This window comes from Ictalurus furcatus, chromosome 3 (assembly GCF_023375685.1).
Source record: "Ictalurus furcatus strain D&B chromosome 3, Billie_1.0, whole genome shotgun sequence".
Classification (NCBI taxonomy): domain Eukaryota; kingdom Metazoa; phylum Chordata; class Actinopteri; order Siluriformes; family Ictaluridae; genus Ictalurus; species Ictalurus furcatus.
Window position 1 is genome coordinate 8225825 of NC_071257.1, and position 16725 is coordinate 8242549.

Genomic DNA, 16725 nt, shown 5'->3' on the forward strand with positions numbered 1-16725 from the left:
CAGTGAACAACCACCAGCCAATAGCAGCTCCTCAACCACCACAAAATAAATAACGGCTAAAAACATGTACAGGAAACTGGGTTTTTTTCCCTCTGAGAGGGCCCCAGTGACACTGACCTTAGTGTAAAGGCGTGCAGCAAGGCTACATTGTAAGACCTTCTCCCTGTAGCACAAAGCATTCAGCAGGAAGCTCAGGTCTCCTTTATCTACAAAGAAACTGGGGAAGCTGTTGAAGAGAAGAGATATGTTTGCATTAGTGCTGCAAAGTGAAGCAAAATCAATCCATCTGCTCAGGAGCCAGAAATAAATAAAAAAAACAAACAAACTTAAAGCTAGAGTACGGAACTTTTGCCTCTCTATCGCCATCTCTGTTTGAAATATAAAACTTCAAGTTACTTGCGGAGTTATTTTTTCGTGTGGGTTGTGCTTCGGCACTGCTCCTCTGCGCGGATTAATCTGATGGTTTGAGGTATACTTATGAGTTGCGTATTAGCTCCAGTAATTGACAATGGAGGTGGCGGAGGATAAGGTTTTTTTGGAGTAGAGGTGAGTTGCTCTCTCTCATAGCTAGCAGAAAATATGTGCAATTTCCCACACTGACCATAGCAAAAAAAAGGAAAAAAAAAACATAGGAAACTCGATACCCAGCTGAATCAAGCAAGTAAGTGTGCTAATGTTAGCTAGCTACCTATTGAGCCACTGAAATGTCTTAACTGTTCAGCAGAAAAAAAAACATCTCTGCATCAGTCCTCAGTCCATTCAGATCTCAGAGTTTTCGCCACTTCTCAAAAGCCATGACAATATTTATTCTTGTTTTAGCACGGACTTGTTCGCTTTCTTTTTTTAACTGCAGGCTCTCCACAGTTCTAGGTTTCTTGGTTTTGACAACAGCTGATTCCCCAGATGTCAACGATGATTGCGTTTAGAACGATCCAGATTAATCTAGATGACAACTTTAAATTCTGAGCAACTGCTGTAAGAACAAGCTACGAACACGCCACCATCCCCAGCACCCACACACGCGATGTAGTAGCCGGCTCTTCTTTCTGTTTACGGACGTGACGTAACCACACAAAAACGAATGACGTCAAGCTGACATTTCCTGCAAAATCAGACCAGACAGCTCAAATTATAAATCATTATTATAAGCTTACCACTGTAAATTCTTCACTTTTTTTATGTACTTACTCAATAATTGTTTTTGTTCATTTTTAACCAAAAAACGTTCAATAGTGCACCTTTAAATTGAGATTATTTGTTAGCCCTTAAACTTCCATCTTACTATTCAGTCACTCATTTTAAGGCATATTATTCAGTAACTACAATGAACACAGTTGTCTACCTTTCATGTCTGAGGACACCTCTATGCTCTATTATCTAATGACTAGAAACCCAAAAACCACACTATTTCTATTTATTCCTCAGTTTTATATGTTCCAGCATAGAGGACAGGGATGACAACAACAGCTTGGTTTCTGTTTATTATCATTATTGTTATCCTTTCTTTAGTACATTTAATATATGAGTTTTACCTTGCTAAGTAGATATGTAATCTATTCCAGACTAATATGTTCATTTAATTTTCCAGATATATGTTTATTTAAATCACACAAGTTACTGTAGTTAACATTGTACACTTTGCATTTTACAGTTACCTCATGTAAACATTTTTACACAAATTGACTTAAAAATTAAGACAAGATACAATTGAGCAGTTTAGAGATTAAGGGCCTTGTTCAAGGGCCCAACAGTGGCAGCTAAGTGGTCCTGAGATTTGAACTCAAGAACTTCCAATCTGTAGCCCAGTATCCCGATGCCTTAAACACTGAGCTGCCACTTCCCACCACTAAGCCACCACCATTTTCATTCGCCTGTAACAACATGTGAACTGCACACAGATGCAAAGGCAAATTAGACAATTCAGACCTGGTTTTGAGGCTGTCGGAGGCATAACTTGTCCTGTTTTTGATCATTCCAAATACCACACTTTTCCCATTCTGCCTGTAGTACTGGCTCAAAAATTCACAAAGCACCACCTATTAATCTAGGACAGAAAGGCAAAAACATCCAAAAAGCCAAAAAAAAGCAAAACAATCCCCCCATTTCCCATCCAATTTGGTCGCCTGCCAATGCGCACCCTGCGACAGCTAACAACTGGGGAGTGTGAGACATATAGACATATAAAGCCAGCCAAAGGCATCTTTTCGAACAGGGCAGTGTAACAAACTCCGTGGAAAGTGCTATCTGCCCTCTTCCACATATATGAGCCTACAGATACCCACGATAGGCTAGTGTCGCTATGATTGACAGGTGTGAGAAAGTATGGCATCCTTCCTACCCAAGGAGTACGGCCAATTTTGCTCCCTTGTCTCCAGGCTACAGGTGGCATTGTCGTGATTCAAACTTGTTATCTCCAATACTAAAGGATATTTAAAATAAACACAAATTGTCAATCTTGAAAAGGAAAAAAAAAATGTTTTTCTGAATTGCTTTTAGTTCCTTCATAAAAACCCTTCATAATCCATCACCATGATGAAAACCAAAGAATGTTCAACACAAAAGAGATGGCTGTCTGATGTGATGTCAGCTAATGAACATAAAAAACATCCCGTTAAAAATATACCATTGAGCACAATAAGGCCTGTAATAATAAAACTAAAGTCAAATTGAAGACAGTCCACATACACAAACCTAAGAATTTAAGAGCTTGAAATGTTCTGCATGAAGAACTGTCCAGGACTATCTACAAATATCTCCAACGTTGTTGTACACTACAGAGACGCTGTGCTGTTACTGTTCCCGGTGAAAGCTTTGCCAAATATTAATTAGGAAAAATATATATTTTTAAATGCACCACTCAGCAAAATGTTATGTTTATCGCAAACTACTGTACACCATTCCCAAATGTTTATGTTCAAAATATTACTCATTACAACTATTATTCCTTTTACATATTCTTTTTTTGCTCGTTTTCACAAAGAGCACCAATTGTTCTGGAATTGAACATGTGTAAAGTGGTGAAGAAACAGCTGTATTTTTGATGCTGGTAGAAGGCATCAGGTCTCAAGAGTTAAATTAAGCTGAGTATACCTTTAAAAATAAAAACCCATAAATACCCCATAAAAAACACCAAAAAAAAACAAAACATTCACAGTACATGTATGAACCATTTACATACAGCACCAAAACTGTCTTGGTATACCTGATGAGGGTATCAACCTGAATGAAGCATCACTAACAGCTGTGGAAGTCCTGGGTTCAACATCTGTGCATGAAAAGGGTCACGAATACCTTAACACTAATATGGCTATACACACTTAGAAAAACCCAAATTCCATACGTATTATATCTGTATGACTAACATCCTGCCCCATACGGCCACAACAGGAAGAGCGGGAAAGGGCAAAGGAAAGAAGGAGAGCTGGTCTCTGTGACTGTGGGGACACCAAGTTAATTAAAAAAAAAAGCCACTAAACTTTTCCCTGCCATTTTTGCTACACAACCTTATTAACATCTCTGCAGTTCAGTTAAGGCTGCTTCCAAATACAAGTCTACTCTTAAAAGGTACAAACTGAGCATGATGTAATCAAAGTAATTAGTTAGTAATTAGTGGAAACATCTCCCACTGAGGGGAACACTGCATAACACAACGAATCAATGACTTAGAAATATTCAGTAAATGCTCGTTTCTGACTCATAGCTTACATTTTTGATGGCACGTACATGTACTGCATTACAATATACAAGTGAAATTGTTACACCAAATCAGGACATGAATTTTCCATTCAAGGGGCTTCCCATGAACGTGCCTAGGTTAAACCCTGTATTTCACTGCAAACGCCCCCTCATGACTGGGTATTCCACCATTTCCTCCTCAAATCATCTTCACTGTTCTGTTGTTTCCTTTTTACCTTTGATCAAATTAGTGAGAAGGAGGCTTGTAAGGGTTTTTTTTCCCTCCCTCTCCTCCTAATATGATCATGAAATAAGTCAATTTTCCACAGCTTAGGCAGAATTACTATTTTAGTATTGAGAAGGCTTCTGGTAATCAAATTGCAGAAGACAAGTTGAAAGTGTCTTCAGGCAAACTGTGAACAGAGAGCTTATACTTGAACATTTGTGTGTGTGTGGGGGGGGGATTTCATAATTTGCTTCTATTTCAGCAGGCTATAAAAAGTTTAAATAAATAAAAAACAAACAAACCAATACTTGATAAGTTATTCAAGCATACTCCTGACACAGCATCAGCACATGCTGCTGCGTGTTCAGTGACGCACCAAAACGTCCAACTTTCTCTTTGCATCGTCACCACCAGTAATTATCATTAGTTCAATTCTACTTGGAATGAGTGTTTAAAGAACAACAATTGTTATGTGTTTTCTGTTTTTGGCCTTTCATTTGCTTGAAAAAAGATCATGAGTACACCACAATGTGCTGCTGGACGATCACTAAAATAAGGCAGAAAACAAAAAATAACCCTAAGCAACATGAGTTTGCCAAGCAAGCCTTGTGATATAAGCTTTTCTCTTTTTTGCCTCTCAGTCAACGGTTGTTGAGAAACGGCGTGTGGTTTTAAACATTCTGAAGCTTGATTAAGTGCTTCATCTGCTTTCAGAGGAGGTGTTTGACACAAATTTACCTGGAGCAGACCATATTGTCTACTTCAAAAGTCACAAAGATATCCGAGTTACACGTCAGAGAGGGGGTCCTGTTCTCCATCATGAAGCCCTGATGCAATGAATTGGCAAAAAAAAAAATAAAAAAAATGAGAATGTGATATTGTGTATGTGATGTTCTTAATATTACCATGTTGCTGTAGTTCAGAACATTCAGCACTCTTAGACTCACACACACACGCACACACGCACACACACACACACACACACACACACACACACACAAACACAGATTATTGCACTGCAGTTCTGTTACCTTTTTATTTCACATCTTGTGTGGTGAGAGCTCAGAAAACTTAAATGTCAAATGGGTATGAGTTAAGAAGGTGCACTTTTCAGTGTCGTGCACTGTTCAATTCACTACGGGGGTGCAGTTTTGTGGTTTTCCCCTGCTTTTCACACTGCACGGTGCAAATAAGTGCAAAGCCATAAAGACGTGTGTTTTTAGATGTAACTGTGATATACATTAACGTTCAATTATATAGGCTATGAAATTTGAAAAAAAAAAAAAAAAAAGGAGCAACATTATCTAGGTTCATCAATGCAACAATATGCGAGAGCTGCCCCCTAGTGGCTGATCTAAGTGAAGGCTCTCCGCTGGGATTCGAGATCTTGAGATCTTCTGGATTCATCAGATTCATGGCTGCCTGTAAGTGTAAGTGTGTGCAAGGCTGCAATCTGGTTAGATGAATTCGTGGGCTTCCTCTCGTTTCAATTGGGGAGCCATTAATATACAGAACTTCCAGCTAGTTAGGGTTTCCTTTGGCACAAGTGTTGCTGGACTTCAGTTTGTCTGTTGGTTTTAAAAAAATATGGTATGAGTGCTTTACCAGAGAAGGCTGCTCTTGAAAATTATAGGAGAGCCTTCGCCTTAACAAGAAGCGCTACAGTAAAATTTAGCCAATGAATTTTTAATGACTGCAGACACAAGAGGTTTGAGACGGTATTGTGTGTATATGGGCACTGATGCACTCACCATGCCCCCGGTACACTTGCGACATTCCCGTAGGCAGGCCACGTTGGCCCATGTGCTGTAGGCTTTGAGGCCAGCCACCAACGCCTGCAGGGGATGGTTACTCTGAAGATCCTGCCCCTGGCATAGAGCTTCATCCAGCAGCCCTGCAGTGTGTCTACACACACACACACACACACCATATAATAATGCCTTATACATTATTATTGTTGTTGTTATTGAAATTGTTGATTTTAATAACTCTACTACTACCTACTATAATTCAGATACAATGTAGATATAAAAATAAACCCTAATCCAAATAAAAGCATCTTTGTATAATGATAATATGGGGTCAATGATAAAAGTGGCAGTTCAAGTATACTGAGAATCTTAAGTACTGTCCTGGAGTACAGTTCCAGTGGTCAAAAGTTTAAGATGTTAAGTGAGTGTGTGAGTTAACCGGAAATGCTCTGTACGCCACCTTCCTGAACGTCATCACAGCTCAAAGCATACCTGTAAATAACAGATTAAAGAAACAAAAAAAGACAACAAAAAAATCTAATAAACTACCTAAAATGACTAGTTAGTAAAATTGCTGAGAATCAAATTCCAAAGAAAATTTGTTGAACTGTTCGAAGTATTATCAATAACGGAACTCTTTTCTCTCTCTCTCTCTCTCTCTCTCTCTCTCTCTCTCTTTAAAGCTGCTATGACATGCTTCTGAACTCCTTCTGTGTTCTGTGTGCGTCTATATTCTGTGGTATTTCTCAGAAGGTGTACTGACGTGTGTGCAGCCTCTAAAAGCTCAGCCAGCAGAACCCCTTAGTCTTTAGACCAACCAACAGGTGCTACATTTTTTCAGTAAAGGATATAAGATGTCTTTTCCAAAGGTCTGATGATATAACAATGATATAAAAATAAAATAATGATTAGAAAACAGTTATACTGTTATACTATGATGCTATATACAAGCGAAAAACACAGAATTTGTATTTTTACATTGTTATCCTTCTATTACTGTGGGGTAATAATAAGACATTTAAGGTTTAAAATATTTCTGTAGCTTCCCTAAAATAAATAAATTAATGGATTAATCTAGTTAAGAAGACTGGCACACCAACCTTGTGGTGAAGGTGAGAGCAAGGGCAGTATCCAAGTGGGGCATCAACCTCAGATGGTGAGTCTGGTATGCAATGATTTTAACCTCTTAGTCTTTTGGCCCACACTGTCTGCAACTGAGAGAGAGAGAGAGAGAGAGGGGAGAGAGAGAGAGAGGGAGAAAGAGAGATTATAATAAAATATTAACATGTTGACAATTGCAGTATACTGTAGAGTGTAGGGATGTCACGAGAACCGATACTCGGTACCAACATTCTTAAAACATGACGGTACTTGTTTTCTGCAGTAGTATTAGTACCGTTTGTGACGAAAGTACCGAGGTTGCGATTCTTCCAGACCTGATGGGGGCAGCAAATACGCGCAAGTGTTTTAGTCGGTCCACAAGTGGTGAAGAAGAAGAGCAACACCTACAAGCACACGGGAAAACTACAGAAGTTTAGCTTAGCTTAAAAAGTTTAGCTCCGCCCCAACTCGTTGAGAGGAAAGCTAGTATCGGTTTCCGGTGTGCAACCGATGCTATCGTTCGTTTCAAACAAAGCGAGGAAATACCTGGAATTTGGCGAAGCACCTGAAAGACGGTCCTATATTATGTTTGTTTGAGGCAGGTGGCATTGTGGCCGTGAAACCAGCTAACGTTATGCTCCATGTAATGTTAGCCATAGCCAGTTATTTGTTAACGACACGAACACATTGCGATGTTATAAAGTACCTCCTAATGGGGCTCCATGCATCACCATTCAGCCTGTGTCCTGTCAGCAAACTGTAGTCTAATGTCACTAATAATTATTCAAATGTTCATGCTTTTAATAAATCGTTTTGGCCTGCCACCATATCAGTGAATTTAAACTAATGCTTGAATTCAGAGTATAAGGGGTGTGTGTGCGCGCGCGCGCACGCGTTTAGGAGTGCACATCCGGAGACTCATTGTCAGACAGTGTTTGATAACTAAAATATCCTCCCCCTCTGCCTCTCTCTCCCCCACTCTCTCGCTCTCTCTCTCTCTCTCTTTCTCTCTCTCTCTCCCTCCTTCTCGCTCTCTCTGCCAGTATCAGCCAGAGGAGGATGTCCTCCAGGAGAGTTTTTTAATTTTATTTTTTTAATTTTATTTTTATAACACACCGTGGTATCGACTTTGGTATCGAGTACCGTGTACTTTTGGTGACCGACTACTAGATTTTTGGTATCGTGACATCCCTAGTAGAGTGTATATATAGTGGTGCTTGAAAGTTAGAATTTTCGTTGTATCTGCACAAATATGACCTAAAACATCATCATATTTTCCTAAAAGGAAACAAAGAGAACCCAATTAAACAAATGAGACAAAAATATTATTATACTTCATCATTTATTTATTGAGGAAAATGATCCAGTATTACATATCTGTGAGTGGCAAAGATATGTAAACCTGTAGGATTAATTTGAAGGTGAAATTAGAGTGATTTCAATCAATGGGATGACAATCAGGTGTGAGTGAGGACCGTGTTGTATTTAAAGAACAGGGATCTATCAAAATCTGATCTTCACAACACGTTTGTGGAAGTGTATCATGGCATGGACATGATTTCTGAGGACCTCAGAAAGTGTTGTTGATGCTCATCAGGATGGAAAAGGTTACAAAACCATCTCTAAAGAGTTTGGACTCCACCAATCCACAGTCAGACAGATTGTGTACAAATGGAGGAAATTCAAGACCATTATTACCCTCCCCAGCAGTGGTCAACTAACAGAGATCACGCCAAAAGCAAGACGTGTAATAGTCGACGAGGTCACAAACAAATCCATGGTAACTTCTAAGCAGCTAAAGGCCTCTCGCACATCAGCTAATGTTGATGTTCATGAGTCCACCATCAGAACACTGAACAACAATGGTGTGCATGGCAGGGTTGCAAGGAGAAAACTACTGCTGTCCAAAAAGAACATTGCTGTCTGTTTGCTAAAGCTCACATGGACAAGCCAGAAGGCTATTGGAAAAATGTTTTGTGGACAGATGAGACCAAACAGAACTTTTTGGTTTAAATGAGAAGTGTTATGTTTGGAGAAAAGAAAACATTGCATTCCAGCATAAGAACCTTATCCCATCTGTGAAACATGGAGGTGGTAGTATCATGATTTGGGCGTGTTTTGCTGCATCAGGGCCAGGACAGCTTGCCATAATTGATGGAACAATGAATCCTGAATTATACCAGCGATTTCTAAAGGAAAATGTCAGGACATCTATCTGTGATCTGAATTTCAAGAGAAAGTGGGTCATACAGCAAGACAACGATCCTAAGCACACAATTTGTTCTATCAATGAATGGTTAACGAGGAATAAAGTTAATGTTTTGGAATGGCCAAGTCAATGTCCTGACCTTAATCCAAATACAAACAGAAATGTTGTGGAAGGACCCGAAGCAAGTAGTTCATGTGAGGAAACTCACCAACATCCCAGAGTTTAAGCTGTTCTGTACTGAGGAACGGGCCGATCTGCAGGACTGATCAACGTTACCGGAAATGTTTATTTGCAGGGGATCACACCAGATGCTGAAAGCAAATGTTCACATACATTATATAATTTTCCTCAATAAATAAATGACCAAGTATAATATTTTGTCTCATTTGTTTAATTGGTTTCTCTTTATCTACATTTAGGACTTTTGTGAAAATCTGATGATGTTTTTGGTCAAATTTATGCAGAAATGTAGACAATTCTATATTTTCTATAATTCTAATAACTTCCAAGCACCACTGTATATAACCATCATTTATTTAGTGTGTTCATATTCACAGGTTCTTCATTACTAGAAGTATAGTAATATAGTACTAGAAATCATTTTTTAAAATAGTCAAGTGGTACATTGTGATGTTAATAGTGGAGAGAAATGACATCAATTGTAAATGTTTGCATGAACCTTTCTGAGTGTGATATGAAGAATATACAATTTATTGGAGAATATTTTACTAACCTCCTTCTCCCCCATCCCTCCACTCATCAAATTTGCAAGTGCTATTCTTCTTGACATTTTTTTTTTAACTCTTCTGGACATTATATAAAAACTTTTTTCAGATCAACAAATAGGCTCATGGGAAAAGTTCTTTTTAAACCCAAATTTTAATTTTTTTAAACTTAAAATGATATTTATGGTACTAAAAATGCATTTTCCTTTTTCACCCAATAACCATGGGGGATGCAAACGTTTGCACGCAACTGCATCATGAAAGAATACAGAAATCTACCTAGCTGCAACAAGTGTGAGAAAAATGATGCAGTGTATCGTTGTGTCTGTGTGTGTGTGTGCTGCTGTGGTGGACTGTCAGCTTTGTGTTCAGCGCTGTACGTGTGTGGGGATGTGTTTCACTAAGATATGGTGTCAAAACTGAGAAGCATGCACCTGTTGCCTCTGAACCACCGCAAGCTGTATCTCGAAATCTACTCACTGCAGGTGCTTTCCCACAAGACAGGAGTGAAGAAGGGCCAAGTGGTGGATGTGTGTTAATGTGTGGCTGGTTCCACTGTGACGGGGTCTTGCCCTTTGTGTGTGTGAGACTTACAAGCGTGAAGCATTTACTGAATAATTCTTTTAACTCTTGCATCTGATTTTTCCATGTAGTCGCGTGCTATTTTCAGAACAAACATGCTTAGCAAGTTCTCCAATAGCAGTGCATAAGGGAAAACTAAAAAAAGAGAACTGTCGTTGTAAAATTCTTACTCATGTAGCTCTTATAAATCAAAGTAAGAGCCAAGATAGGTTCATTAACATTCTGGCTGAGGTTTAGAGCTATGTCAGCTTTGACCGTTAGCTAGACCACACAGGAGATGACACCTGTACCCGAGTGTGTGTGGGTATGATCAGGGGAAATCCTCTAAGAGAAAGCCCCCTCCACTACACACACACACACACACACACACACACACACACACACACACAAACACACACGTTTTTGTTGAGATATAATTTTACTTTTGTTTTTATATCTTATATTTATGCAACTACGTATAAGTAATACGAATTTTCTAGATTTAATCATATACCTAACCCTAACCTTTACCTCAGTGACCACAAAGCAATGCATTAAGCCTTTTATTTATAATAATAATAAAAAAGTAGCATATAACTTTCATCTTGTTGGTCCAGAGAAAGTAGGCCTACCCCCTGTTTTTTCTGGTTTTGCTACATAGTCACCACATTTTAGACTTGACCATTCAGAAAGACACACACACACGCACACACACGCACACATTTTGCCACAAGTCGCCAATGTGCAGTAACATATACAGAGAATTTCAGAATTATTGGCACCTTTGAGTAAAATACGCCACATAGATAATAAACTGACCTAGACATTGCCACTAAGCTCCTATTAGAAGAAGAAGAAGCCTTTATTCATCACATATACATTACAGTATAGTGAAATTATTTTCTTTACATATCCCAGCTTGTTAGGAAGTTGGGGTCAGAGCACAGGGTCAACCATGATATAGCACCCCTGGAGCAGAAAGGGTTAAGGGCCTTGCTCAAGGGGCTTGAACCCCGGCCTTCTGACAAGTGACCCAGACTCATAAACATTGAGTCATAGATTTTTTATGTTGCTTCCAGACTGTCCCTTTATAACCAATAGCAGAATGATTTCCATCACGTACCACTAAGCACGTTTAAGGAAAAAAACAAAAAAACATTCAAGATGTCAATCAACAAATTAGCCCAAAAACAGCACAGAAAATGTTCAGAACACACAAAAATCAATAACAACTTTGAAGGAAAGAGCATACCAAAAAAAAAGTTCTCTGTGTGCTCACTGGTCTTCATTGGTCCAGTATCTCATTAAACGTGTGTCCCAATCATATAAAGAATTACAGAAACGGAGTGTGCCAGGGAGATTAACCTCCAGTATTAGTTTTGACTGGGCATTACTCTAAAATATCGGATGACTTTGTACATTTCAGGCAAAATAATTTAGCGTAGTGTGTTGTAAACAGAGTAACATTTTCAAAGCTACTTTCATAGCAACGCTCGGTGGGCTGTCATACAAGTATCACTACAGCAGTAAAAACATCCCTCCGGTATATCTGATTTTCTAATGTGCGTGTGTAAAAGTGGTGGAAAAAGGCAAACATTTTTCGCTTTTGTCTTTTACACTCTCTTTTTCTCGCTGTCTTGGGGATACCATCTTTGGAGACAACCCTGCTACTCATCCACCCACGCACATGTGAAACACACATGCACGCACAAAGCCACATGTAAAGAGGAGACACAGCAGTAGTAGTGGGGAGGCCGAGAGTCCCCCCTCTGCACGGGATGCTCTCTGTGGTGAGCAGACTCTCTACACGTCACTGTTGTTTACACGCTCTTGTTTTATATGCTCTCTGCCCCCATGACCACATTAAATGCCTTTTATAGTATGTGCATCCTGTTTTTGATGTCAGCACTTGAAAGATATCAAAACAGAATCAAACTGAGTGCGCTCAGGAGTCCTTGTTTCCGTGGCGGCTCATCCATATGGGCAGTTCATTTTAATCAAAGTCCTCGTTCACATCTCCATACATTTTAACTACTGTTGAGTCACCAACGATGAAAAAATGATGCTATTTGACGATATACGCTGATGTTTCATTGAATCATTGATGCTCATCTTTCTAGATGTAGCATAATCATGGGGCAACATGCTCACTGCCCCATTTAGCTTCCACAGAGTTGTACCTAGTGGTCAAAATTGGGTACTGCAAGAAACGCTAATAGAGGCCCATAGAGGCAGGGCTCACACTACCCCATACTCAAAGGAGGAGCAGAGGATAGGACAAGTAATGGCAGGGTTGCAGATTGGGTTAGATGAAAAATACTCAGTCACCAAGATTTTGATTTATAGCAAATAAACAGAATTAAATGAAATACATTTCTGCAAAAAGGCAAAGCGGAGGTTCAAACAATGTGTATATGATGTACAACACCATTTCTATTGTAAGATATATTGCAAATATTGAGAGATGGGAAAGGGGGTTATGGAGGGGAAAATGTCCATAGATCAGACGTATGTGTCAAAAACATTTTTTTATTTTTTTTTTCCAGTGCCCAAATGGACAACTTGTCAGCCCTGGTTAATGATATTTCCTCACAAACAGCTGAACAAATATACATCTAAAACCACTTTAAAATAATCTGCAAGACTGTATGCTGCATGATTGTATGTTGTTAACGCTCAACTTTATATTACTAGTTACTCTAGAAATTCACTAGATAGTAGCTTACAGCATAAGGCAAATCTTATTGACTTCCATCCATCCATCCATTTCTATACTGCTTATCCTACAGGGTTGTGGGGAACCTAGAGCCTATCCCAGGGAGCATTGGGCACAATTACATACACATTCACACACTACAGACACTTTGGACATGCCAATCAGCCTAACATGCATGTCTTTAGACTGGGGGAGAAAACCAGAGTACCCAGAGGAAACCACTGCAGCACAAGGAGAACGTGCAAACTCTGCACACACTGGGCGGGAATCAAACCCCCAACCCTGGAGGTGTGAGGTGAACATGCTAACAACAGCCACCATGCGCCCTAGTCTTACTGACTTTTTTGACTTAATTTTGTTTGAGGCTATGTTGTTCTTCATGATGTCCTGCCCCACTAAAATCTATGGTCATGCGCCACCACTGTTTTGCTCATAATTACGCAGTAACCACCTTTTGTCTCGAATGATGGAATTATTACAGAAGCTGATTCATTCAGTTCTCATACACAAAGATTATGTCTTACCTGTGACTGTGGTGCACTGCTATGATGAGTCCCAGCTGCAAGCAAAAGAGTAGGCGTTAAAAGAGAGCACAACAGGCAACTTAAAACTGAAACTTTTGAACCAAGCAAGTGGAGGTGGAAAAAGTAGAAAATATTCATATTTACTGGGGATGAGTACTGTATGTATGGGTATTATATATTGACAATGAGAGTAGCAAGTCAAAATTATAACTGAATAAAAGTATTTAAAAATGACAAATGTTATGAAGGTTACGGTTAGGGCTTGAAGCATAGAATTCAAACTTTTCTTATTACTTAATTGTATAAAATTTATACAAATCCATCCTATCCCATGTGATGTGAATGATTTCTTAAAAGAAAAAGAAAAGTTGAAAGAATTTGTTTTTCCTCCAGAAGATACAACTGAGTAAGAGTGTAAATATTAAGTGTTACTTTTACTTTTACAATTACTTTTCAGCCCTGAAAATACTGTGGTACTGAAATGACTGAAATGACCTTTTGCAGTATTTGAAACGTGTGCTTTTAAACATGTATCAGACTAGATAAATGGAGCCTTTGTGCACTTATCGTCCCTGAATATCTGTATATCAGTCTAAGTTCAGGCCAAAGTACATTGCGTTTATGGGTATTATTAATGGAAAAATTGTAATACCATATTTTCTTCTTTTATTCTAAAAGTAGTACTGGGTCTGGATTGTATACTGTATAAAATTTTAGCCATATGCATTTACACTTGTAGTCACAAGCACCTCTCGTTAGACAAAAAATATCATATTGCTGTATCATAAGTTAAATGTAATGAGCTGATTTATATATTAACTACCAGCTTCCTTAGTTGTTTCTCATTTTCAGTTGGCTTAAGTCTGTGGTCATACAAACAACTGTATGCCATTTTAAATCTCCTTAAAGGGGATTTTGTGCATTTTGTTGTAATTCTTGAGCATTTTGTTGTAATGTGTTGAATATATCTTGGAGAAATTATTGCATTTCTCTCAGACCTCCTGTACTGGTATGAGCAAATTGATTTCAATGCATCGCAGGTGTGTTTACACTATCAATTTTAGGTGGATAATGCTCGAACTATGGTCTATCATCAAAAATCCACACCAATAATTTTTCCCAGTTGCATCCATTACGGCAGCGGCTGAGAAGGGTCCACTGTCATTATACAGTACGAAAGTGGCCTCTAGGGGTGAAAATAAAATCTATCACTGACAAATTTTGTTGTGTTATTTGTAGTGGTTTTTTAAAATTCATTTGGAATGTCTCTATTTTTATTCGTTATTTGGAGTGTTACTTTTTGGTTCAGTTTGGATGTATATCTTTTATTTTACTTTATATATTTATTTAATATTAAAAAGTAAAGAGCATTTTCATGGTTCAGTCAGTACTGTTTATTTTTGTAATAAAGTTCAGCAATATTTTACTTTGAGTGTTATTTTTTTATTCAGCATCAATTTTAAAATCTATCAGTTGATTAATCGGTTATCGACAGGTACTTGCCAACTTAGTTATCTGTATTGGTAAAATTCCCTATCGGTCGACCTCTACTATCTGGATATAATTCTGATGCTGCTGTTTCATTGATTTTCTCACCTTTCCAGCTGTGCAATAATGGGGAAGTGTGTTCAGTACCCCATTTAGCTTCCATAGAGGTGTACCTAAGAGTCAAAACTGGGAACTGCAAAAACAGAGGCCCATTGGAACAAGAATCATGCTGCTCCATGCTCAGGGAAGGAGCAGAAAACAGGACAGTTATTGGCAGGGTTGCCAGGTTGGCTAAGTTAAAAATTCTCTGTGGCCAGCAAAATCTGGTTTTATGTCAAATAATCAGAATTAAAGCAAATAAATTTTCGCAAAAAAAAAAACACAAAGTGCAGACAGTGTGTCTATGATGTACATAATCATTTCTATTGCTAGACATTGGCAAAGATTGGGAGAGGGAAAGAGTGGTTATGGAGTAAGTAATATCTGTACCTCAGAAACATGTTTGAAATATTTTTTTTATCAAAGGCTGAGAAAAAGAATAAAAATGTGTCACCTTCATCTCTATCCAGATATAATTCTGATGCTCAAGACACATAGTATGCTAATGATGCAAAAAAAACCCACCTCAGACTACACTGGTTGTCAATGTTTATGGTTATAAACCCTTAAATTCTCTTTTGTAGCAGCTTATCAGTTAAAAGTATTAATGGATTTCTAGTCTGGTTAATTTTTATGCGTTTGCATTATCTCCCTGCCATTGTTCACCTGAAAATATCCTTTAGCTACCTCGAGAGCTGATGAGCCTTGGCCTTTAACTCTTCCCAGGAAAAAAGGGGCAGCCTGACACTGACTTAGAAATATTATCCAGCTCTTTTTAAACAGTGCCAAATCACGTTGGATTGCTCTGACAGGGCAGGGAGTTTAATACATGAAATCTTTGCCTCATGACTAAAAATAAAAGGAGTGTCAAATGTTTAGTTTCAGGTCACTCCCTTGTGGTCAGCAAGAGACAAGCATCATGCATTATTAAAATCAGACAGATTCACAAATGAGTAATACTGCTGAGTGCATGATGAGTTCCTGACCTTCATGGCAGTCATTGTCGTCATAGTGAGACCCAAACGGTTCGGGTGAGAGCAGCAAGCTTGGTGTTGAAGCGACTGCCTTTACACTGAAATGGAGAGGGGTACTACCCATCAGATGACGCTGAACCAAACCTGTGTGAGACATTAACAGTTTATTTGGATTACCACAGAGACCAATTTGTCATGACCAAATTTCCATACAATATCTTAATACATAGAACATGCTATTTCTCCATGTGACATGACAACTAATGTCCCCATCACAGTCCTGCAAAGCCTGCACACAAAAGGTACAAAGTTAATAAGGTCTGTTATATGATCACATAAACTTAATATGGTCACACATTTTTTTAAATCCATAGAACATTCACTAAATATTTAGTAGAAGAACTGAAATCTGTTACCAAATGTTTTATTTGACATTTATCTTATCTCACCAATCCCAATGTGGGTATTATTGTTATGAAAACTGTCTCTAGTGAAATAGACCCTCACTATAAGTGATCTAAGACTTCCTGATAAACAGGAAACAGGACTGAATGTTGAGCTGGGCCCCTACACATCACACATCTTCAACATTAGGGCTATACCAGCAACTGCAATTTATTCAACTGATTCTGCAATCTTCTAGAGCATAATTGCGAAAAGCAATGCAATGTTGGTC

The 16725-nt window shown here is 38.5% G+C and overlaps 1 protein-coding gene across 1 annotated transcript in view; it reads right to left on the reverse strand.

Moving 5' to 3' along the window:
* acoxl (acyl-CoA oxidase-like) overlaps positions 1-16725 on the reverse strand; it is a 36948-nt gene that overhangs the window by 17068 nt on the left and 3155 nt on the right. The window contains 8 exon segments of the mRNA XM_053620160.1: positions 118-226; positions 1927-2044; positions 4647-4728; positions 5653-5806; positions 6753-6866; positions 13489-13523; positions 16062-16108; positions 16111-16193. Coding sequence (XP_053476135.1) covers positions 118-226; positions 1927-2044; positions 4647-4728; positions 5653-5806; positions 6753-6866; positions 13489-13523; positions 16062-16108; positions 16111-16193 — 742 coding nt within the window.